A 26,544-nucleotide genomic window follows, 5' to 3' on the forward strand; every position below is an offset into this window, starting at 1 on the left:
GGAGAGTTTCTTGCGTAGCTTCTTCTCTCTCAGAGCGCCATTTGTTTCCGATGCGGTAGTGGTATCTAGTATGTTAGAAGTGACATCAAAAAGAATTTTAAAGGAATTTTGAGAAAATAAATGCCTTATATGCCATGACGGTGCTAGATTTCAACTTTTTACTCCTCGGGGTAATAGATAGAGTATAGATTAGGCTAATCAACTTAGTAATGTGAAATAAATGGTAAAAAAGATGGAAGAAATATGAAATCGATAGGCGACATAAGTATTGCAATATAATAATTGCAATAGTTAAATACATTTAATAATTAAATTAACAAAATACAAAACAATAGCGAATGCTAAAATCACAATGTAAAATCAACAATTAAAGTTATAAACAATTCAACATAGATAGTAAATATCTTGCCTTGATTTAAATAAAATATCACATTAATTTAATTTATAACAACTTAATATAGAACCTATAAATTAGACAAGTTTATGTAGTAACATTATATTAAAATTAAGTATTTGGGCAAATATTCATTTAAAATACGCTTATTACAATCACATAAAAAAATATACTATATAAAAATCTAAAGATACATACAGCAGGCCAGGTAACTGAAAACCCATCTTGAACCTATACCTTATTAGAAATAAAATTCTTGATTTTCTTGACCATTTATTTTTGTAAGCAATAAAGAAAACGGGGCCCAAAAGTGATCCTTGCAGAACACCTACACATTACAGAGGTCATCAAAACAACAATTTAAGCTGCTTCCACTGCCATACTGTTGCGCGAGTGACACATAACAAATGTATGAAATGTAAGAACAAGATAGAATAAAGCTGCTTACGCTGTAAGAAAAGTAAGACAGCTTGCTGATGTAACTACAGCTCGTATTGTTTATTTTAGTTACTTCCACAGCATTATGTCATGTGGCATACTGCTGTGGGGTCGAGCAGCTGATATACAGTCTATATTTATACTGCAAAAAAGGGCAATTAGAAGTATTTATAATCTACGTAGACGTAATACATTGAGAGAACTTCAGAAAAATGACAATATATATATGAAAATATGATGTATGCTCTAAGAAATATTAAAAAATTTGATAGAAATTGTGATAAACATTATTTTAATACGAGAAACAAATATAAACTAGTATGTCCAAAGTACAGATTAGCTAAAGTTAATGATTCTTTTGAAATTATAATATATTCTGAAAATTATAATATTTTCAGGTCAGTCTTAGTGAAAATAAGTTTAAGTTTGTTATTAAGCGCATAATCTCACAAAATGCGTATTATAAGATAGAAGAATATTTAAACGAGAAAATTATTTGGAACACTAATTGTAATTTAGTGACAAAACAAAATAAATAGGTAACAGGTATTATATGTACAATACCATCGATGAAATTTATATTTTATATTTTTATTACTGACATTTATATTGTAATTATTGTTACATTTATATTTTAACGATAATGTATTAAATTATTCTATTGTATTTATGACGTGGAAAAGTAAATTGTATATAAATTGTTTTGATTGATTGATTGATTGAAAAATGCAGTTGCGTGAACGTGAATTAAATTACTTATAGCTCTTAAATAATAATCATGGAAGAAATTTATTGTTTATTGATAGAGCGGATGAGTCGAAGCCTAAAGTCAGGAAGTAAGAAACCTTACGAATGATCTTCTGTTATCATCACCACATGTCTCACGAACACCGCTGCACCTGGTTCAGTACATAATCAGCAAATCCAGGATTCGTTAAAGCGCAAAAATGTAGGCATCCGTCATATTTACAAAAGAAGCCATCTGGGAGGACATGAATTCAATACAATTATTCCGTCAATTTTATTTAAAGTTAGGATAAACCGTAGGGAAAACCCCAAAAAAAAATATATATACAGAAATATATCTCCTTATTTAGATTAACATACGTATATCACAATGGCCTACGGCATGTATCTTTATTGTGATAAACATTTTACACAAGTTGGGCTTTTGGGCACAATTTGAGCGTTATTTTTTTTGTGCAACTTAGAATATTACAAATTATTAAATTTTAAGTACATAGGTTTATACTTTCGATAAGATTTGAATGGCGAATTATGGAATAGTTGAAAAATCCCTAGCGATTCATATAAAATATTTTAACAAATAAGCCCTATTTAATAACTATTGTACCTATTAGTGTAGTTTAATAACGTAAATGATATTATTTTTGGAAGTAGTAGTTCTTTTTAATTACCGCAATAGAAATCAGCTCTAAAATAACACAATTGTATAAAGTAAAAGCCCTCCCAGTGGTAAGCGAAATTCAGAATTAGATCAAAAAATGTCTACCTTAATAAGTAGGTATTCAAAATTAATTAGAAGTCAGGTAGGTAAACTCCTACTAACTACTTGTTACAAAAAATAAATGTTTAAAAAATATCGGGCTAAAAAGATAGTGTTCGAGATAAATTTAATTAAAAATGTTTTTAATTAATATTTTATTTAAATCTGTTTCGAGTGTTGCTCATTCCAATGTTAACTTTATTCAACTTCAACTCAACAAGGTTAACTTTGTTTAAGTTCAACTTAGTTGTCGATACAAGCTAACAAAAAATAGCTTTAAAGTGTGCCAATCAGTTTCTAAAGTAAAGTATGACATAATTACTTAACTATGGTAATTCAAAATGATCTCCTAGTTACCTACGTCAACGTTGAAACGGATACTTTGAGCTTATATCTAAAAGACCATAATTAATAGTAAAATAGCAAGAAATTCAACATTATTCGCCATTCAAAATGATAAGATACGAACTAATAAACAAAAACAAATACTCATCATTGCGAGCATATCCAATATCTAGCAAGCAGTCAAGTGCGAGTTGTCCGGATAGCATGCGGGTAGTTGTCATTTAAACGAGAAAACAATCGGGCATCCGAAAAAGTTGAAAACACCTAAAATGAAAAAGAAATGTGATATGAATGGGGGCAAGACTTGTCGCGAAGGCTCGGACCTCTATTCTTGTTACTTCTGAGAAAGTTTTTAGTCTCGAGTCGTTACAAATAATAAAGCTTTTAATTTTGAACCGTATTGTTCCACATTAGCTTAAAAATCTATTATCCTAACAGCAATTTATTGAACAAAAATAGTGGTAGGTAAGTCGTTCAAAATTTGAATTAAATGGTGATTTTTTTAAATATTTGACACTGGAACCATTACCATAATCACCAAAGGTTAAAACAAACATAAGTAGAGATTCTGTATGTGGTAAATTGATTATACTGTTGAATATCTCCCGTTAAAATCATCATTCTTGACAACAATTAAAACTTAATATAGTTATTATCAGAGTCAACAAGTCTACTTTCGGACGGTAGAATATTATTAATAATCCTACAGGGTTTACCTATATATCTTGAAACACGGGGAAAATAACAAGCGTTAAGAATATCTAAGATCCGAGACTTCGTAAGTAAGGCATAAAATACCAAACATGCAATGAAACAAGCTAATTATATGTATACAAAATAAGCTGTAAATCCATGCAATGTCAAGTAATAATAGAATGCTATGAGAAGAATAGTATAAAAATAGAATTTTCGAGTTATTTCATGTTTGTTTTTCTTCAGTACATGATAAAATACTTTTTATGATCATATTTAATTTTCAAGAAACACTTATACGTTGTAGACAATCTAGCACACACAGGAGGAACAAGATGCTTTATAAAGGGTATCTGTTACAGGCAAACATGCTTCATTCTCGTATTTACTTAAGGCCTGGGACCGAGCCAACGGCCTTGATGAATCGAGCGGAGCAAAGCTACCTCTCCCGCACAAGCCATTGTTTTAATTCATATCTAATTTTTAATTTATTACAAACATAATACAATTTTCTTTACAAAAATAACAATACTATGTCATGATAAACAGTAGGTAAAGAATTTTTTATACAATTTTTATGTAGATTTTTTTTATTGAAATAGGAGGTTGTCCTCCTTTTTTTGTTTGTACGAGCGTACGTGTTAGCCAGGTGTTAAGTGCTCACCGCCGCCCACATTCTCTTGAAACACCAGAGGAATCACAGGAGCACCATCATCATTAATAATAGATTGATTGATTAACATGGCTCCAACTGTAAAAGTTAGGGGTACTTTGGTGATTTATTACGCAGTGATATCTATTAAAGAGAGAAATGTAAAGTTAAAATGAATTTTCTTCTCATACTATGTTGTTACTATGTTACTCATACTATGTTAAGAAACGGTTTCAATTATGCGCTATTTTGGCGATTTCTTGGCATAGCGGCCTTAAATATTCTTTTTTCTCAATAAATATTTCTCTTTATTAAAAGTTGCTAATCAAAGCGCATTTATTGCGTATGGGATCCTTAATGCAATGTGCAATGTTTGTAGTTCTTGCTCGTGTATTGCTTTAGGTGGGTAAAACACAGGCATGCTCATCGTATTTATTTAAAAAAAACTGTTTTTTTTTATTCATCAAAAAGTTAGGGCTTGCAAGATTTGATAAATTTATTTAGATTAAATTTCCTTATCCATTTGCTCTTGAATCTTTTAAAACATTCTCCGCGTATATTTCATGAGGCTTCATTAAAAACTCTGTGCTGTGAACCGTTGGTGAGTTCCCTAGCCAGGGTCCAATCAGTGCAGTAGTCATATCATGTTAACAAATTAAACCAGCTTTCATAATTAAGAGTACACAAGTTAGTCTTTGGTATATGTCTTATGTGGAGCTAAAGTTGGATATTATGTTAGTCCATTACACGCATAACATAAAAATGCATTGTCGTTGGAACTACACCAACATGTAAAATTTCAAATCTACAAAGCCCTGTCCACATATAAAGAAAGGCCTAGAGAACAACAATTCAAAATTCAAATATGTTTATTCTAAATAGGATGTGAAATCACTTATTGAAAGTCAAAAAAACTACCACCCATTCCAAAGTGAATGCCTCAGGCCTGAGAAGAATGGGCGCAACAAACTCAGCGGGCTTTTTTTTTTCGTCAAAAATATGTTTTACAATTAAAGTAACATTTACAAAGTAACATTGTACAATTAAACTTATTATTTAATAGCCTGAGGGCGGTCGCCTAATTCTCAATCTGTGGTATTATTAACAAAGTCATTTATGTTATAGAAACCTTTACCACACAAACGTTTTTTAACAATTCTTTTGAATAACGTAATCACCATTGTCTTCCGCTTGCCTCGCAACACATACTCTAGTTCGTTACATGTGAACCCTGACAAAGATAACTGAAAGTTCTACTTCTGCTTACTCATTCTGACCCACGAACGTAATCATAACTAAGACGGCAAGGATTGCAATAAAATAATTTTGTCTCTCATCTGGATGTTTAGTTATAATATAAAGTACTTGTAGCCCACTTGACTTCGCGCGGATTGCATTTTATAAAAATGATTTAAATAACAAAATGTTGCGTCTAGCGCTGTTTTTACAGCAAAGTTTTCCTATCGCCCTGGAAACACCGCACAAGAAAGTTTGTTTAAAACCACACTGAGGAAAAACGCCACACATCCAGATGGTAGGGATGATATCCTAACTTGTGGCGTGTTGTGCGAAGATGGAATCGCGACAGGAATGAGGTCAAACAGCCCTTCAGAACACTTCCCGTTATAAATACGAGACAAAATCAAGCGACATTCCTTCGCGAAGTCTATTTATCTAGCCGTTCACAAAACACTGGGTCCTCGACAATTCGAGCAGCTCTGCGTTGCGGTCAAATCGTTGGAGCTAATATTGGGGTGCGCTAGACCAGAGATTACAGCAATACTCCATATGTGGCCGGACCTGCGCTTTGTAGAGCGCTAGAATGTGGGCCGTCTTGGAGTATTGCTGTGCTCTATTAATGACGTCCAGCGTCTTCAAAGCCAGTTTGGCTTTTCCTTCTAAATGACAGCGGAATTGGCAATCACTTGATATTTCTAGACCCAGAAGAGAGAGACCTGCATGGCCAGTGTATACGGCATCTCCAGTACTACCGTCAGCATACCAATGTATGTTGGAGGCGTCCAATATATCATTGATATGAAGAAGAAACAGTGTAGGAGATAGCACAGCCTTAAGAAACTCCAACGTTTACGGGCTTCACTTTCGAGCAATAACCGTCGACAACAACATATATGATGCGCCCAGTGAGGAAGCTGGTGGTCCACTTGCATAATCTTTCGGGAAGCCCAAATGATGGAAATTTTTGAGAAGCGGCTTATGCCATACACGATCAAGGGCCTTCGCTATATCCAGGCTAACTGCCGAGCCTTCTCTCTTGCTATAGATAGCCGCCGCCAATTTATGTGTTAGGTATACCAGAAGATCGCATGCCGACCGACCATGGCAAAAGCCGTAGTGACGGTCGTTGATCAGCTGGTGACCTTCTCTCTGTGATTTTGGAGAGCAGGGAGGTAATAGGGACTGTAGTTTGCCGGATCCCGAACTGTCTCCTTTTTTTGGATCGGATGGACAAGGGTTGACTTCCATGAGTCCGGAACTACGCCTTTTGAGTAGGAGTGCTGGAATAAACGCGTTAGGACCGGCTTCAATTCAGGGGCACACGTTCTGAGCTCGATGGGAGAAATGCCATCCGGCCCGCTCGACTTCTTGACGTCCAAGGAAAACAGAGCTCACCGAACAGTTTTCTGTCTAAACTGTACTTCAGGCATAGAGCTCTGAGACCGCGGGATGGTCGGCGATGTTTTTCCATCTTCGTCAAGAGTCGACTTGGAGGCAAAAAGAGTGCATCGGCTTTCTCTTTCGCCGTAGGTCGTGGGCCAGGGTCTCATTACTCATGTCCAGTGCCGGCAGGGATTGGCATTGATTGGCGGGTTATATAAAATCTGGATTCTGCCTTACAATAACCAACTACACCAATCAAGATGTTCCATTACAATTATCTGTTATTGACTAAACCATATTACTTCAGGCATTTTCACTAAAACCTAAATTATTTAACTTGAAGAAATTTCGGTGTGAAACAAGCAGTCTGTTATGATTTCATTTCAGCAGTTGGGGCTCAGAACGCGTTGTTACATTTCCTTAATGACACAACGAGTCGTAATCCAATTTCATGATATTATGTAAGTTTGCCATAACACGCCGTAGCTGTTGATTTTTTCCGTTTTTTGTACAAATACAAAAATTATACCGATATATATATATATACCCGACGAATATCCTATTGAATTTAGTTTTTAGCGTAATGCTATATTTGCAACCTATTCTTTTTTATTAATAAACGCGAAGTAAAGTTGTTACAAATTTAAAAGTTTTTGTCTTTGTCTTATCTTTGTCACTACAGAATTACATGACAGGGAGAAGTAATTTTAAACTTAGTAACTTTCATTGCGCTTATTAATAAAACAGATTATGTAGAAGTACTCCTAAGCTTTAATTATATTTTGCAAAAGCCCATACTTCCCATTCATTAAAATATTAGATAGCGTTAGTACATATGTGCACACACAACTTGTAGCAATACTTGTTAGAAATTCAGTGTTAATTTAATAATATTAAAACATTTACCCTCTGCCATCCGAACCAACCAATGATGAAACTCTCGTGAATATTTTTCCCAAAAATAGCGTCGACTTAACACTCCTCACGAAGTTACTAATTATTTTAATTTCACGACCCGTATGGATTGTAATTGCTTACAACTTTGGTATCTTAACTCACTTATCTGTCAACCTTTTTTTAAATGATAGAATGGTTGACACTGATGGTACCGAAAATCATAAATACAATTCAAGGATTAGATAATTGGCTTGACTGTGTGTTGACAGTGAGAATACATTGTACAACTACAACTGATCATAAAATCCAGCCAAAGGTAAATTCAATTAGTCTCACATGGACTATCTAAGCAGATCTCAATATTTTTCTCAAATCAAATCACTTTACGCTGTCGAGAAAAAAAAAGGGTGTTGGAGGCTGGCTGAAGTTGTTATTGCCTGAATTAAGAACAATCCATTGTGACTCACAGATACCCATCATAATACATAATATAGTAAAGTTACTGCCTGAATAAGGGCTGTGACTTTTTATACATATCAATCCCTACGGATAAACACGTATGGTATGTGTTAGATGACTTTATATATTGTTATAGATCTCTTTTATTGTTGCAATAAAATAGACAGTTGCTCTTAAAATTATTCTTCATTGTTTGAACTGTATTTATCACTAAAGTCAATCGATTCTTGTATGTGTCACAATTGAACTTTAAAAGACAGTCTGAAGTCTCAAAGTAATGTAATGTAGTAATGGAAAATTTTCAATTCAGCCAGAAATACTTGAAAATAATAAAACAAAACGAATGCTGATAACATTTTCGTTTATTCAATGACATAGACAAAGTATTGTGACTAAATATATGACTATGACTCCAATCCGTACATATTACTCTTATGTGATGTTAATAACTAATTAATATATTATATTATATAGATATATATATAAAACTTGTACCACGTTTACGTACATTCCTTGTATTGTCTACCTAATTGTTATTTTTATGCCGATATAATATTTACCGTTTGTAAATTATAATCTATAAAGCCACCAATATGGTTAGTGTTCTTTAATAACTTAATAATACCACCTTAATGTTATTAATAAAGGTAATGCATTAGCCACAGTTTATTATGTAGCAATACAAATGATACGATACTCTTTCGCTAAGAATCTTTTACAAAAAAAAAACGCAAAAGTGAGGTTATGTCATAACCTCTGGTAAATTGGGTAAAATAAGGCAAGTAATGAGTTTTAATCGAATTGAAGCAGGCTTTTGCAGAATTAAAGCAAATTGGAACGTCTGTTTTTGACATCGAAACGAGAGTGAATTCATTTTTTAAATAAAATGGAAATTCGACGCTAATGGTGTTTTAAAACTAACCGAACGCGGCGTTGCCGGCTTTTGTAATGGTAGGCAATGAAAAGAATATGGAATTCAGCTTATCTACAGTTTAGTTGTTCACGCCAAGTCCTTAAGTACCCACTCTGTACTTAGATGACCACAGCCTTATCTACTAGTACTGATGATGCGTCTTATAAGTATCAAATAAATGTGTAAACCTTTCCACCTCAATAATGATTAGTCGTCATTTCTGATTTAGACATCTCAAATAAAACACATTTTAACTCTAGCAGAACATTTGTCTGTTGTTACTATGACTATGTCATTCTTGCTGTCATTAAAAATATTTATGAACAATTTTGTTAAGCGAAGACATCGGTAAAAGAACACTTCAATAAAGATTTTAATAACTATAAAAATTTAAACCAAGCTAATACTAATAATGAATTGTGGCTAACGATTACCTTTTTAAATCTGTATGGAATGAAATAAACATTTAAATTAATGTGACATAAATGATTGAGTTATACCCAACGGTTAATGAGTAAAGAACCAGTAATGGAATGTACAATGGAATTAATTATCTTTTTAATAAATGCATTTGATTATGTAAAAGTTTAGGAGAATATAATATTTGTTAGATCAAAAATATAATGAATGATTATAAATATTTAACACACCCTTTCTATGTAGTGCGGTCGCTAATCAAGAATGAATCTACTGTCCGATTACGTCAGAGATCGAGACCGACAACTAAAGTACGCATTTAACGGCCGATAAAATACGAAATGTTGTTTTTACATTCAGGGTATACTTGCAAGTATTATATATACTATATGGCAGGGGTGCTCAAACGGTAGATCGGGATCGACAGGTCGATCGCAAGTGCTTTTTGAGTCGATCTCGAGAAAAAAATCCGGTATAATAAACTAAAATCGGTAATTACGTACCATCTTTCACATGCAGTGTCACGCTTCAACATCCAAAGTCACTCTTTAGTTAAGCTTAGAACTTTAGAACGCGTTTGTTTTGTAAGAACCAATAAACTCGCAATCTTGAATAATAATTATGAGATATTTCATTAACATTTAAGAGCAGACCTACACTTACCTTGACTAAAAAAATGCATATTTTGCGCAAAACTAATATCTATATCATCGTGACACTCTACCTAGACGACAATCCTTCATCACACATACTTGAAGCCTCTCAGAGCCGACCGATCGTGTCTAACAATTTTGAGGTAGATCGCCAGCAGTTCAAGCTTGAGCACCCCTGCTATATGGCCATATTATCTCTGGACCTCGCTGGAACGTGAAGTCCCCTCCCGTTCCACTTCCACCCCCTCGCGCTCGTCCTGTTGCGTCAGTACGGTTTGCAGTTTCAAAACCGTTAGGAACATGTGATATTTTTGTTCTATCACTTCTTTATTTTTGAAGATTTCATTGTTACGTTTTGACTTTTGTTGTTAATAGTTCTGTAGTTTTTGTTGTACCGTCAGAAAAATCAATACTTTTTTAAGTAACCCAGGTTCTTTCGGTAGGCATGTTTTAGATTTGTGCGTTTTTGCTACCGGATATTAAATAAAAACCTATTTCCAATATGAAATAAAGCTAAATATATCATCGTAACAATTTGAATTTGAATGCTAGAAACTCTCTCTGCGGGTTTTTGAAAGTCCAAAACTCCGGCTAGGACTGCGATTGCGTTCGTCATAAGTCTCAGTAATAGTACTAACCGAAATGCAAATAATGTATACCTACTACTGTTTGGCAGTAGATAAAGCAGTATATATCTAGACGATATTCTATGCAACGGAACTTCCCACTGGATACAGATTTAAGACCTAAATTGGTCTTCTTCTACGCGACCGCACCACATACGCATAGCCTTATATATATATAACTTGGAACTATATATTCTTAATAGCCAATAATAGTAAGTGTGTGCAAATATTTTCAAACATTCAATAATCGTTTATTATGCATATAGTTCTGCAGGAATGTACAAAGCTTCAAAGTGCCAATATATTAAAATACGCATCTATTAAATATTATTACTCTTTTAAAAAGATATATCAACATATTCGGTGACATGTATCAATTTTTTAAATTGAAAACACTAATTTATTTAAAGCTCCCATAGACTCCTCCTAGATATAATATTTGTTGTAAGATATTTCATATTGCACTAACACATTTATAATATGAACGCTACTAAGCTATTATAAATTTCGAATATATAATAATAATAAATAAAGTCAAATAAATGCTATACTACCTTCGACGTCGATCGAACATGCTTACCTTTGTCGATGTTAAAATTTTGGGCGATAAATTAAAAAAAAATCAAACCTCACTGAAACCGTTACATGTAAAGCAACAATACGAATGTGTGAAAATTTAAATTTGAGTGTAAAAAGTCAAAAAATACTTGACCATTTTAGCTCGATACGGAAATGAACGCGCGGTAAGGGGATGTTTCGTTGTCGACGCGGTAACTAACATAATATGGTAGTGTAATATTTACTTGACTTCTTATTACCTGGCGAGCTAGTGGCCACGGATTGTTCAACTTTTTTACGCTCAAATTTGAGTGGTTGCTTGAGATTGACGCTATTGGTCTCCGCCACGGCCGCCAGTCGCTCCAGCACGCCGCTGATGGTCAGCCGCTCGTCGGGGTTCACACACAGACACCCATCTGCAGATCAGACAACTTATATAACACCTCCTAGCGAAAGTCGGGACAAAAAAAAATTGTTCTAATTTTTGTAATCATTGCATGCATTATTCAAAATAATTAAATTTAAATGTGTGATATTTTTATTGAAAATAAGGGACAAGACGAGCAGGACGTTCAGCTCAATAAATATACTACATTAAGACCAACACCAGGCTAACAGACAGGGTAGAGAGGTACCTATAAAAATTCTTAAAAAAAATAATGTTGACAAATATCAGATATCCCTTAGATAACTTATACGTCTATAGTCTCTTGCTGTTAGACAACCGATAAAAACAGACCATGTTTAATACTTTAGTGTGTGTGACAAGCTATGTCTTACACTTGCGATTGTATGACACTTTGTGTTAGTGTGCATGAATTGCTCAAAATAGGGGTTAGTTCAAAACTGATTCTAGATTTATAAATGATCTGTTCATTTGTAAAAAAAATAACTAATTTAAAAATACTCACTTATTATTTCATGAAAACATTTGTATCTTTGATCGTTGGGATTGAGCGAGTAGTTTCCATTAAGGATGGCTAATTTTGCCGAGTCTTCAAATGGATGTTGCATGTAGCAAAGGGTGTAAAGGATGCACCCTAGAGCCCAAATATCAACCGCATGGTCTATTTTACGGTTATCCCATGTGTCAAGCATTTCCGGAGCTCTGTACATTGGAGTTGTAAACTGTGCTAGCTGAAATAAGAATTTTCATTAGGCATCCTATTAAGATAAAGAATAAAAATATTTTTCGCTATTCAATAATTAGTAAAATCCATAAGTAGATTTTATACAATAGCACAACACTAAATACTACTTTCAATAGTGCTAACAATGCACATTGGAGTTTGACAGGTTTTCCTCAGCTCTACTAACGACTTATTTCATGGGAGTGAAAGTGGAGGATACTTTAACTACTCTCAATACCAATTTCCGAGAATGGAGTTTAGGCACTTATGAAGATTTTAGCATCATATACAGTCTCAAAATCATGAGAGTTAAATAGCCTGCAACATAGCCTGAGACATAGTGATCCTCTGTGAATAGCTTGTTTTTTGGTCTACAGTCTACACCATTGACCATGCTTTCCAAAGAGCTCTTTGACCTGATCCTTTGTCATAAATTCCAACATTGGGCCACATCCTCAACATCTACATTAGCGGCATTCCTCGACAGTGTGGTTCCAAGGAACTTTCTCCCCAATACAATCAAACTATGGAATAAACTTCCTTGTGCATTTCAGAAAGGAATTAAATGGATACACTCAACTTTAAGTGTGTACAACCACCTAAGAAGCCAGCAACACTCCTATTATTTCTCCGGTGATGTGAGGTGGCGCTGATCCCATACCTTTAGGTGGCCTATATTCTCATTATCCTCCTTTGACTTGTAAAAAATACTGTATTGAGGATGTAGGAAATAAAAGTGTAGTAGTAGAGGAAGCCACTCAAGTATGTCAGAGCAATGGTCTGCAATCCCTGCACAGCTGTCTGAGATGCAGCTGTGATTGTAGGTTTGTTTGTGTACAGCTATGTATTATAAATAAATTCAGATCATTCATTCATTCATTCATACACTCACGCCTTGTTGCCGTCGGGGTAGGCAGAAACAATAGAATGACACTTGCTTCTATCCTTACAAACCTCACGCGCTTCCTCTACATTCATTACTCTTTTCATATATGCTTGCCGGTTGCGGGTGCTTTGGACCTTTCCTTTTCTAAGAACGTCCCCAATTGGTCGACGAATGTTCTACGAGGTCTCCCGCGACCCAGTTGCCCACACACACTTGCCTTATATATTTGATGCATCATTCTTTCTTCACTCATTCGCTCCACATGTCCAAACCATTTCATCATTCCTTTTTCAGTCTTTGTCACAACATCCTCCTTCAAACCACAGTGCGCTCGTATTACCACATTCGGAATTCTATCTGTCAGTCTTACCCCACACATACTATGCAGTGATTGCATCTCAACTGTGTTAATTCTGCTTTTGTTCTTCTTGTGCCATACCCAACTCTCACTTCCATACATTAACGTGGCAACAAGCACTGCATTATGAACAGCCATTCGCGCTTCTATTAGCACAGTCTGGCCGTTTATAAAGGCATGCAGCGCTCCATTCACACAGTTTCCCGCAGTCATAATAAATTCAAGTAAGGTTATAAGCAGTAATTCATAAATGTTAAGAATGCATGAGTGAACGATGTGATAAAGAACATCAACAATGCAGTCTTATTGAGTAATATTATGTTCTAGTCAAGTTTAACTCATATTTAGCTGGAAAAGAACAATATATTATATATGACTTACATTTTCTTCCAACATGTTTCTTTGGTTTGCACTCCAAGAGGGATTTGGTGTGTAGACTTCTGTTGTTGCTGAGCCAAAATCACATAATTTTATTGTACCTAAAACAATATATATGTCATTGATAAAAAAAATGAAAAGTGAAAATAATATCGCCAAATGTTAAAGTAGGCAAATTTCTGCAATAGTGCAAGTGTGTCCTTGTGAAAGTACACATTTTTTCCCAAAGCTTATCCCAGCCAACCTGTCTATGTTAGAGCTGTGTACTGAAAATAAATGATTATAATAAATAATTATAATCATGTTTCACTAGAACACTAGAGGAATAAGTATTTCTGCGCTATGGAGGGTTTTCACACATTTTTCACTTATTACACTACAAATAATTTCATACCATTTTCATACTTATGCACATGTACTTTTATTTGGCTTTTGTGAGATTTTTATTGACAAATTAAATTAATATGCAGTTAATAAATATCAGAGACAATTTTAAGTATTTATTACTCAAAAAATATCATTAATACTTTTTTTTTTTCAATTTCCATATGTGTGATGTCCTTACAATGCCTAAAAACTTAATATTTGTAGTTGGTAATTATGATTATGAGATAATATTTAGAGAAATGTTTTTATACAACTCACCTTCATTAGAAATAAGGAAGTTTTCTAATTTAAGATCACGATGGGCAATCGGTGGAACCTGTGCATGCATATGCTGTACTGCTTTGCAAGTTTGGTAGAAAACTCTCACAATTGTTGGCAGCGGGAATGCTTGACCCTTATGCTGCAAAGCCTCCATTAAACTTCCACCACTACATAAATCAGTCAATAATAAATATTCACTCATTCCATGGGATGTCTTCGTTTTATCAATAAAAGAAGCGGCTATATATTTAATTACATTAGGGTGCCCTGATAATTTCTTTAGTATGCTAATTTCCTGTATAATGTTTTTGTTTGCTTGTTCATCAGCTGCCATTAGCCTTTTTAAGGCATATTCTGTACCAGAAGCAATATCTTGAGCAACAAATACAAATGCAAAACCACCTGAAACAAAAGAATAACCTTACAATTTCTATTAAGAGTTGATCACCTGTGGGATGGTTCTTTGCACAGCATGATGGCTAGGTGGAACCCAACAACTGCTTCTTTTCTTTCAGTTTGAAAGGTGCTATAGCTAGTGAAATTACTCAGCTATCATGACATATTTCAATAACACTTATGATATAGAAAGGTTTCACCCACATTCTCTTGCAACAGCAGAGGAATCACAGGGCCAGCAACCCTTCTGTGATGCCTCTGGTATAGCAAGATGACTCGGTGATCACTAACCATTGAACCATTTAAAAATAAGTTAAATTTTGAATTTTTTTTTTTATTTTCTTAGTAATTAATTGGATTATAAGTTATTAATGAATGATTACGAATTTGATTTGTTTTTTTTTCAAATGTGATGTAGGAATTTACACCATACACTTTTAGATAATTCACTATTATTTTACCCAGAAAATGTTCTTAGCCTAGCAATATGGTAACTCTCGATTTAAATATGGAGACATTGTTTACAATTCTGCTGCTATATATTTTCATAGCACCAACAAAAATACCTGATTTTTGATTTCTTTACTTTTAGAATGTCTTTTTACAAATTCATAAAAACATCTTTTTTATCTGAACAGCACAGTCTAACGCTATTTATACACTTTTACATAAAGACCATATTATTTATTGACTCAATTGGAGTTACAGCTCAGTATAACCAAAGTTCAATCAGCTGAGTTACCTGACAATTTATATTACAGACTGTTTCTATCATTCAATTCAATAAGTATACAACTAATGAAATATAATTTGGTAAAAGAAATTAATTTACCTACTAATTTACTTAATCGCAGCCCCACAATGATATCCGCCCCTAAACTTTTTGTGGAAATATAAAATAAGTTTTATTCCAGTAACATGGCTTACCTTCGGCTATTACTTTTTTTACTCTTAATTTCATATTTCCAATTTCGACAAATTGGCCAACGAAATCATTATCACTGCCCCCGTTGGCACCACTAGAGCTGAAGTATCCCATTGCAGATTTAAATACACTCATTTTCTCTTAAATAACATAAAAAATTAAACATAAATGAAAACAATGCTTTAATTGTTTAAATAGTTCAGCATTTATACATTAATTTATGCATTATTTAACAAAAAATTATACACCAAAAATTGTAGGCGAATGAAATACTGCGACAAGTTTTAACTTTGAGGGCTGAAATCTGAATTTTGAAGGAATTACAAAAGCAAAAGCCTGACATTAGCTGCTGACGTTAAACGTCATAAAGACATTGCATTACATTTTTTATGCAAAAGGAGGACAAACGAACCGTATGTTCGACTGATAATCAGTCTACGCGAACATAGGTATGCGTCGTTAAGTGTTATGTGATCACCGCAGCCATAATATTGATTTATTATTTTGTATTTACATTATTTTCATCTATCTTAAAAGCCATGGATGAATAAGCCATAAACTTAGTATACTAGCGTAATAGACAAACACTCTCCTCATTACGGCGAGACTCACACAGTAGTTCGTAAGAATCAGTGTTTTCCTGTGAAATGTTTCTTTATTTGGAATGTTGCTTTATTTAACAATACAATCTAACACGACACTAATATATTTTCTAATTAATATCCGTGAAAACACAGAACAATTACGATAAAACACTAAAAAATAATTGTGTGGTTTTATGAAACCACGGTAAAAGTGAAACTTTTTTTCACATTATTGGCATTTAAGTAAAAATGTTTGTAATAATATTCCATTAAGGGAATAAAAATCGCTTTATCAATCTTAATTTTATACTTGGAAAATTGGAATGATAATGGGAAATAATAAAAGTAGACTAAGTCTCCAACTACTATTTTTATTTAACAAACTAACCTGTGTCGTTGTTTACCAAAAGCAAATAAAAGTTTCACTTTAATAAATAACAACATTTACATTAAACACTGACAAAAACGGACAAAATAGCGTGTAGCACTGGCACAAATGAGTAATAGTCTATAAACTACACGGTCAGCTGCTGCGAACTATAGTCTGAGAAGTTTGAGACGATGCGATGTAATAAAAGTTTCAAGTGACAAGAGACTTATGGACACTAAATTCTTTCACGGTCCATCTATTCCGTCTCTTTCTCACACCTAGGTTTTTGTGCAAGGATAATTTTCTCACTCTCACACAGGGTTCGTCTATTATGCTAAGTATTCATAATAAGTTTTTACATAACATAGGTAACATGAAAATGAAAATTTATTTGTCAAATTTGAATTGACACATGACAAATAGGATACATGGTACCTACGTCCAAAGAGTATATTAAATAATATATAGACTTGGTACATGCATATTGACTTATGACTATGGAGTATGGTGTGTACTCGTCTGTAAATATATTTATTTCTTTATTTTATTTTGTTGTCTTGTTGAGTTGCAGTTCGATATTATAATTATTTCGTTGATACTTTTATTTTATTAAAAACTTGAAGAATACGATGTGTTAAAGCAATGTTGAAGGTTTTAAAGTCTCATTAATAGACTCACCAAGCACTAAAAGTATTTTCAGTCAAGAATGGGTTTTGAAATCAAGAGATTTCAAGGTGACGTCGATGAAGAACTTATTTGTCCTATTTGTTCAGGAGTTCTCGAAGACCCATTGCAAGTTAGCATCAGCATTTGACGTTATTGCCTTCATTGAATGTGTTATCTAAGTTAAATTTTTTACTTTGTTTGTGCCAGGCTCCTGCCTGTGAACATGCATTTTGCCGTGCCTGCATCACAGAATGGATTAGCCGGCAGCCAACATGCCCAGTTGATCGCCAGGCGGTGACCGCAAGTCAGTTGAGACCTGTTCCTAGAATACTTCGTAACCTACTTTCCAGGTATTATGACATACGAAATTCTGGTAACTAGGGCAACCAGTTTTTAAATGGTAAACATTAAAGTTACATGCTACAAGTAATTTAATATGCATGATTATAATTTGTTAGATTTTTTTTCAAATATAAACAATTGATTTGTCTGTAAATATGAACACAGGTGAACTAGTTATATATCATAGTATACTGTTAAGTTGATAGCAATAAATATTATGTCCAGATAGTCCTCATTTTTTAACAGATCCAATTAGTTGATGACGGAACTTTATGGTCTTAATAACACTTCTATACATTTTTTTATTTTTGAATTTGCTGCCTGCAACATTGTCCACATGGACCCTATGAAGTGGCAAAAATGATATGCATTTAGCATGATAATATGCAGCCTATATCTTTGTCCTGAGCTGTTGTTAATATTCATGCAAATTGTGAGTTAAACATATTCAGTAACTTTTCCTTTTTGCCCAGATATACATACCTAGACAAAAATTCTATAATTTTTTTGGTTTTTGGTAATGTTTGTAGAACACAGTGAGGATTCATTCAAAAATCAATGAAAAGTTTTTATTTTGTTATTATTTTATTACATGTATAGATTAAATTATTTCAGTCGTATGACACCACCTTACTATAACTTCTTTAGCCATACATGTCCTTTGAAATCTAGACTAGTATATAGATTTATTCTTTCTTTATTATAATGATCTCAAATAATAAATTTATAATACAATAAATGATAATTTTGTGTTTTTCACTTCGAACCAGTTCAAATGTTATATTGTAGTACTGTGTGGGTAGATGGGTCCCATGATAGATAGAAGAGAAACACATGTACATGTTCTAGTGGTCTAGGATATTATTTATTAGTATTCAGTCTCATTTAATAAAAGTCTTTATCATTAATTTCAGATTATGTACCAGCTGTGATAATGCTGCTCATGGTTGTACAGCGGTATTAAAACTTGACTCCCTTGAATCACATTTAGTAGAATGTAAGTATAGTAGTTTTTTTGTTTAACATGAGTGTTACACATTTAAAAAAAAAACAAAAAAGGATTAAAATGTTTTAATCCTCTAAGTGTTTTATTTAGTTTTATAAAGAATGTATAAAGTAATCTTATATTAATATATAAGGTTATGGTAATCCTAATCTAGTTTAGTGTGTAGAAAAATATCCTTATGATAAATAAATGTTAATACAAAGAATTTGGAGTGTGTGTCTTTCAATAAGTAGCACTTATTTCCTACAAGTATTGATTCATACTCATAGGGTAGTTGCTAGTAAATTTTAACATGAACACCTATTACTTAAAAACAGTAAACAAGGTGATAAAACAGATTATAACTAAAGAGAGAGTAAAAGATGATAGATATCTGCTTGAATGAACAAAATTGTAGGTGCTGTAGCTATCTTGGCAATTTTGAGAGTAGGTGAACCTGTTCTCTGTATGAATTTACGTAGATTCCAGAGACCACATCCATGCATGTGTCTACAAGTCCCATAGTAGTATTGCAGTGATGAATCTGCTCATGGGCTGTGTTTCACTTGGCCATCCACAACATGCTTGAACAGATTCCCTCTGCTGACATATAGTATTAGGTGAGTTCAACAAGCTTTTTCTTCCATTTTTGCATTGGTATAGTATCTGCCACAGGTGCGGATAGCCATACTCCGTTCTTATTGGATCTTTTGCTAACTCTACATCCCGATAGTTAACAGGTCTCAATCGAGATATAATTCAAATTTATTATTATTAGTATTGATATAAGGGTTTCAGTTTCCATAATTAAACCACTTAGTTCATTTTGTGTGCAGTGTTGGCTAGTTAGTCCAAACAGCCCAAGTCCTCCCAGAAGTTTAGGACACTCCTGTCGTGTTCTCATATTTCTCGTAGAGATCTCATATTTACTAAGGTTTTTGCAATGGTTGTTCCTGGCACATTACATGAGTGACCATTATTGTCTTTAACTAGACATCCTCTGCACTAATGGCTGTCCGTTACGTCAATTGTGAAAAGGTGCCTATTTAGTAATGTGATACCCGTCAGGTTGCCCACCATGATTCGGATATCGTGTCTGTTTAGGCTGATAAGTTGACATGTCAGTTTGGGCGATATTGCAGGTATCACTTCATTCAACAGACTGCAGCTTGAGACTCTTATATTGTGTAGATTTTTGTTAAGGGCCAGCCACTTGAGTCACTGAGCCCAATCTTGCAAGTTTACCTGCTGTGTCATTTCCCAACAAACTGCTGTGTCCCTTGATCCATTGCAGAGCTACCCAGTTGTTAGAGGCAACTTGTCTTAGGGATTAATAACATTGGAATATTAGCACTGAGTCTTTATTGCTGGGATACACAATAAATTATTATATATTACATAATATACGTTATTATTTACGTTATTAGGCCTGTTCGAGTTTCTTGTCCAGGTCTGCCCTGTTTCCTGTCACTCCTATCATGCTTCATTCCATCGCCCTTTGGCATGTTGTTAATATTAAATAAATTCTAAGAATCAATTAAGAGATCCTATATAGTAGTCATATTCACCTTTTCAAAAGAGAAATCAAAGCAAAAAAATCTCAGGAATATTTCGAAGACTTACAGTAATAGTAAAATATCATAATTTCAGGTGAATATAACCCCAAGCGGCCAATGCCGTGTGAAGCAGGCTGTGGGTTAGTAATTCCTAAGGATGAACTAGCTCAGCATAATTGTGTGAAAGAGTTGCGAGCACTTATTGCTACGCAACAGAGCAAATTAACAGATTTTCAGCAAGAGTTGGCAGAGCAGCGAATTATAATGAATGAACATAAGCGTGAATTGGCGTTACTCAAGGTAAAGTTTTAAGTCGCATTTAGTTTTTTCAATGTGTTTAATCTGCTATGCAATAAATCTGCCGTGGTGCCAGCTGCTGTCGGCTTGCGAACAGAAAATAAGGAAAATAGTATCGGATCTCCTACACTTAAAGGTCTATTCTAAAGAACAACAAGTAGCTTTAAGGCATACCACCAAAAGCTTTTGTTATAGTAGAGCCATATGACAGACTGACACTGAATCATTTAGGATATAAAACCTTAAAATGTAGCTCAACATATATTGCAATTGAATGTTTACAGTTTTGTTTACTATTAAGGCCCATTATCTCATTAAACTGTATGCTTTATCTCATCGCATTAGAAAATCTTGAGTGCTTTCAGTAAGTCTTCATTTGTGTGTTTGGTAGGCAGCCTAAATAATGCTCTTTAAATTAATTAATGTATAATGTCCAGAAAAGCGATGGAAAATTAAAACAACTATTTGATATTTCAGGAATTCATGCGAGCAATGCGCGTGTCTAATCCGACGATGCGTGCTCTCGCAGATCAGATGGAACGCGAGGAGGTGATACGATGGGCTGACTCGCTCTCGCGGGCACGTGTCACGCGCTGGGGTGGCATGATATCTACTCCCGATGATGTGCTGCAGGTGGTAATAGATAGCACAAGTTTCATTGTAGCTTTGTGTTAATGAAACATCTGAGTTTTCCCAAGTCTTGCTCCGATAGAACACAACATAGTTGTGTATCTATTTAACTGGCAAAAGATTTTACTAACATTATGAATGCATCTTCCATCTTGGTATTATCAAAAAATTGTGAAATTTCCTCTGCAAGGTTCCAAGAGGTCAGTGTTGATAAATTATTATGAGAGGATCTATAGGCAGGGCTGGCTGGGGACTGGCCCCATGGAGGTATCGAAATCGTAAGTACGTGCGGCAGCCTCTACAGAGTAGGCCAGTCAGTAGGTACACACGAGCGAGCAGTAACGCAAGGTTTGTTCACACTACTTCACTGATCCGACCGATATTTTATAAATGGAGAAACATAGATATAGCAAGGTCATTGCGATCCTTATTTATTTCATTTAAATTTTTCAAGAGTCCTTAGGACGCTTAAACTATATTAGTGGCGGGAAATTTACAATGTACTGTGAAAATTTATACTTGGTTTAAAATATATTATGTATAAATGGCATATTGTACAACTGACAGCTAATTGAGCTGCAGGAAATATTATTTTATGAATAGGTTCGTAGAATAAGGGCCTCGTTCACCATGTCCAAGTAAAGCTGTGATTAGTAACTTCTCAATTAACGTTAATTGGAAGCTACATGTTATGAGTATCTTTTACCAACTACTGATTGGTTAAGTGAGTAGTGAATCTATCACACGTCATTTTCGTTCAATTTTACGTCAAATATCACTTGTCAAACGTCATTACAGATTGTCATTTATGATTTTGTTGAATGTTGAGCGTTTATTTCACTGTTTAGCGGCCGCTGTTTGTTTACCTTTAAAACTAGAAAGCACCTGGAAATAGTATAATACAGAGTTTGTTATTGAGTGGCTACTTGTGTAAATATCATTATTATGTATAAAACTAAAAGAGAGAGAAGTGCATACTTTACACGATAGGGATATTTTGGTATTATTAAATAGAGATATGGTGATATCTTGGAATTTAAATATACGCATACTTGGTATTTGTTCCATGGAAGAATAATCTAACTCTTCCAATTAATGATCAATCAAATCGAATAAATTCATATCTAAAGATTTATTTTTATGCTACCTCTGAAATTCGTTGAAAGATGCATAAAACAACAACTGATAATAATAGTAGGCACATAATATGTATAATGCAACTGTCAAGTAACCGTGCTAGTTGGCAAGTGTTACTATTGAGTTTACTCAGTGATTAGCTTACTTGATAGTTACCTTGAAGGTGGTGAAAGTGGGCTTAATTATAGTTGTGAAGTGCTTTATAGTTATAATCATATACTTATCTGCTGGTGCATAACGAATATGATCAATTAATGTTTTGAACGCAAAAATACAGTTTTGAAGCGTACACTACTGTTACTATATTTTTAATAATATCATGATACTTTTAAAATGATGTTTCCACTTAGGTATTAGGTAGGCATGTATTCTCGCACTACTGTGCACGTAGTTTGCGTGAAAACGGCCCACGGTTCACTTTTGTTGTGCACACAATTGCAAATAATAATTATTTTCTACTGTGATTATTTAGCCAAAAATCAACATATAATTTATTTTTGTATTAATTCGTGATAAAAAAAAAGCTCTTATTTAGTGTCGTTTGTTCTCTCAGTAAGTTTAATTAACTTCGCGCTGATTTTTCAGATAGTCTTTGTCTATTGAATGTTATGTAAAGTCAGTAAGATGAATTATTATGTTTAGGAGTACCTTCAATTTTATATATAAATATTGTATTGAATTGTGTATCTAAGGTATTGACATACAATAAACAACTACTCACAACCACACTCTAAAATTGTCGGAAATAAAACTCTACCTATGTGTCTATTAGGCAGAGTTTTTGTTCATAAACTTGAATTACATTACTGCCACGAAATAAAGTGTTTAATTTTAATGTTATCTGTATACGTTATTGCCAACGCCGCTCGGACATTTTGTGACTACCTTTTACGATTCGGAGTCTAGATGTTTATAGTGTGTCAATGATCTAAGGTTATTCATATCCATGTAAATATTGAAGAATTACCTTAAGATAAGAGTAAGAAGCATAAAAGTATTTTATATCAAACTAAAAAAGTATTAAAAATGAAATAAATTATAATTATATATATAAATTTACGCTGTCAAGTCAATAGAACCCAACCCAAGAATAATTAATTTTAATAGAATTTTATAATGTGTAAGATCTGTTCAAGATCAGCCAAAAAAATAACGGATTAGATATGGTCACATATCTTTTTTCATGTGGATGTCTATAGATTTAGATACAACTATGGATAATTGGTATATCACTAATCACTAAAGTTACAGTTTTAATAAAACAGTCTAAATGAGAGTAAAATTAAGTTATTTAAATTTTGTTTTATGCTATAGATGATGATCAAGAGAACTCTATCAGAGTCTGGGTGTCCTCCACACATATTAGATGATCTCATGGAAAACTGTCACGAGAGGAGGTGGCCTCCAGGACTATCATCATTGGAGACAAGACAGAATAATCGAAGGTATTTAAAAATATATAATCATGTATAATTGAACATAAAAGTTGACTTCAGTAGCTTAGACTGCAAAAAATTGTTATTCAGTCTGCGATAGACTTATTATGTTCTTGCATTACTTACATATGATACAGATGTGCTTACTTCATAGCTAAAGCTAAACATTTACTTGATTTTGTATGAACCCAAGTTTTTTGGATGATTAATAAAAATCTTTGTTCTCAGATTATATGAGAAGTATGTATGCAAACGAGTTCCTGGTAAGCAAGCAGTATTAGTGTTACAGTGTGACAATACACATGTTGATGAACACATGATGGTGGAGCCCGGGCTTGTCATGATCTTTGCTCATGGCATCGAATAGTTCCCTACACTTCTCACCCAAGTCAAGGCTACATGCTGAGATCCATAGTGTTAATTTTAACCCATTGGATATTTGTACAAATCTTTTATTCAGTTTCATAAAGTGCTTTATGTTAAAACAATGGAATAATTGAATTGAGTGCTTGCAATATTACAATGTCATATCTTTGATGTGTGTGAAGATATTTAAACATTGTGAAAATGTACAAAATGGTGACTTAGTGATTTTATCATGATGCTATATTATTGTTACTGGCAATATGGTCAAAGGACATTGTCAATGTAGAGGATAGTAATGTTGTAGATATATGGTCTTAGTGCCTTAGAGAATTGTGAAGTCAGTCCTGCAAAACATAATTTATTTAAAGTTTGGCTATCTTTGTGGGAACTGGTTTAACATGATAACTCTTCCTTACGAAATACTGAGTTTTGGCGTGTCAAAGCATACTTAAAAAATCTGTGACAGTTATATATGCTGGGTTTTGAATGAGAGAAACTTGTTTAACTTTTTTGAATGTTAATTTATAAACAGATAGGTTGATATTAATTATTTGAGGCACAATTTAAATTTTGGTTGTTGAATTTAAAGCCGCAACATATCATGATTTGGCACAACTGTGCTGGCCAAACAGACTATTTAAAAGCGTGTGTATATGGTTGTTGTAAGAAGTAATTATTATTTGGAGTTAAAAAAAAGGCTAATCAAAAAGAATAAATACAATTTGAATAGAATTAAAAGGTTGATTCACAATGTCAAAAGTTAATAAAGTTACTACACAAATTATCTTATTGGGTTTAGTAAAAGTTGGCCTAGTAGCAAATTAAAATACTTAATATATACACATTATCACAGCGCCAATCTTGTATAATCTCATTATTGACGAGAAATTGTGAAAAAGCTATCTGATGTAAAAAGTAGAGAAAAATTGCGGAGACCTAAGAGTCTATAGAGGAAAGATATTAATAAAATAAAAGGAAAATGAAAGAAGGTCCTGTTTATAAAGTCGTTAATTATATATAAAAATAGATGTAAAGCTTTTGTACTTTATACTTAGTTTAAGGGACATTCCGAACGTTTTGAAATTGTAGAGTATATCGCCGTTTGTATAATATAGTGTGCTGTGTTTTTAAATTTTATAATTAAATTTAGGAAATTGTATAAGTATGACATTCTCAATTATTATAAATAAAATATTTTCTTTTATTTTTTTACTGTTTATTTTGGATAAGAAAATTTTGGTGATATTTCGTTTTGTTTTTGTCAATCTGCAGGAAGGATTAACATATTTTTTTTTAGCTCAAAACTACTATTAAAACTATTTAAAAAAAAACGAATCAGTTGTATCACTCTATCCATTGATGATATTGTCTTAGAATATGTTCTAATATATACAACACCATATTGTCAATATACATGACTACACTATATTGTCAATATACATGACTAGCCGTTCCGGCCCGCTTCGCTGGGCGAATTTTAAAAGGAAATAAATTAATGAAGAAACGTTGGAATTTCAAAAATACAATCAAAAAATAAGTAGCCATAAACCATCTAGGATAAATTTCGCATCGAATGGTGGTATATTCATGTCGGTACGATCAGTGGTTTAGTAATTTGGCGTGAAAGAGCCTCAAACAAAGACCATTTTCATTATATATATATTTATATATATATATATATATACATATAACACGAAGATGTACCTACATGCCTATAAAATGGTTGCCATGCCATGTATGTACATGCCGTTAACTTATACCTAAATAACTGGCACACAGGACATATACAAGACAATGGAATTGACGATCTTGCAAGCCTGTTTCCAACCAGTTTCTTCTGTTTGACCGCATACAATGAATAGAGGCTTGAATCATCGATGATGAAGTCATCTCCGATCAGCTTGATTATTTGGCGTTGCGTAAACGATATAGCTTTTACAGCATATATAGCACCGGGAATGCCTCGGATTAGCTGTTCAGGTTTATAGCAGCGGCTGAATTCCATCATCGGACGTTTACCATTACTTCACAATGCTGAATACCACCCGCATCACATTGACGTTTGGAATTCCACAACAGCTACTTAATTATTGCCCTTATTAGGAAGCTCATGGTCGTTCAGAGAGCAATCCAGAGAGCTATGCTCGGAGTTTCTCTACGACATCGAATCAGAAATGATGAGATCCGTAGGAGAACCAAAGTTAACTGACATTGCCCAGATGTTTGCGAAACTGAAGTGGCAGTGGGCAGCGCACATAGCTCGACGGACCGATGGCCGTT

At 33.7% G+C, this 26,544-nt stretch overlaps 2 protein-coding genes across 6 annotated transcripts in view; one reads left to right on the top strand and one right to left on the bottom strand.

The window, feature by feature from the left end:
* Positions 1-16,580, bottom strand: part of LOC126967667 (cyclin-G-associated kinase) — a 48,495-nt gene extending 31,915 nt beyond the window's left edge. Inside the window, exons 1-6 of one of the 4 annotated variants that reach the window (XM_050812265.1) lie at positions 15,898-16,572; positions 14,572-14,976; positions 13,930-14,027; positions 12,086-12,311; positions 11,435-11,590; positions 1,532-2,948 (exon numbers count right to left, since the gene is read on the bottom strand). In XM_050812265.1, the coding sequence (XP_050668222.1) occupies positions 2,902-2,948; positions 11,435-11,590; positions 12,086-12,311; positions 13,930-14,027; positions 14,572-14,976; positions 15,898-16,030 (1,065 nt within the window). In that variant the 5' untranslated portion in view covers positions 16,031-16,572 and the 3' untranslated portion in view covers positions 1,532-2,901. Of the gene's footprint in view, positions 1-1,531; positions 2,949-8,351; positions 11,591-12,085; positions 12,312-13,929; positions 14,028-14,571; positions 14,977-15,897 lie in introns of those variants that run through there. The other 3 variants (XM_050812254.1, XM_050812263.1, XM_050812271.1) reach the window with 3 other exon arrangements.
* A 762-nt stretch (positions 16,581-17,342) lies between these two features.
* LOC126967735 (E3 ubiquitin-protein ligase NRDP1) lies at positions 17,343-25,468 on the top strand. 2 transcript variants are annotated; one of them, XM_050812392.1, is made up of 7 exons: positions 17,343-17,645; positions 17,723-17,865; positions 18,772-18,854; positions 20,493-20,698; positions 21,173-21,331; positions 23,777-23,907; positions 24,127-25,468. In XM_050812392.1, the coding sequence occupies exons 1-7, from the start codon at positions 17,556-17,558 to the stop codon at positions 24,263-24,265; spliced, it is 951 nt and encodes a 316-aa protein (XP_050668349.1). In that variant the 5' UTR covers positions 17,343-17,555; the 3' UTR covers positions 24,266-25,468. The 2 variants fall into 2 exon arrangements, with proteins under 2 accessions (XP_050668349.1, XP_050668359.1); XM_050812402.1 differs by having other exon boundaries at positions 17,345-17,645; positions 21,173-21,328.
* The last annotated feature ends 1,076 nt before the right edge of the window (positions 25,469-26,544 follow it).

This window comes from Leptidea sinapis, chromosome 1 (assembly GCF_905404315.1).
Source record: "Leptidea sinapis chromosome 1, ilLepSina1.1, whole genome shotgun sequence".
NCBI classification, from domain to species: Eukaryota; Metazoa; Arthropoda; class Insecta; order Lepidoptera; family Pieridae; genus Leptidea; species Leptidea sinapis.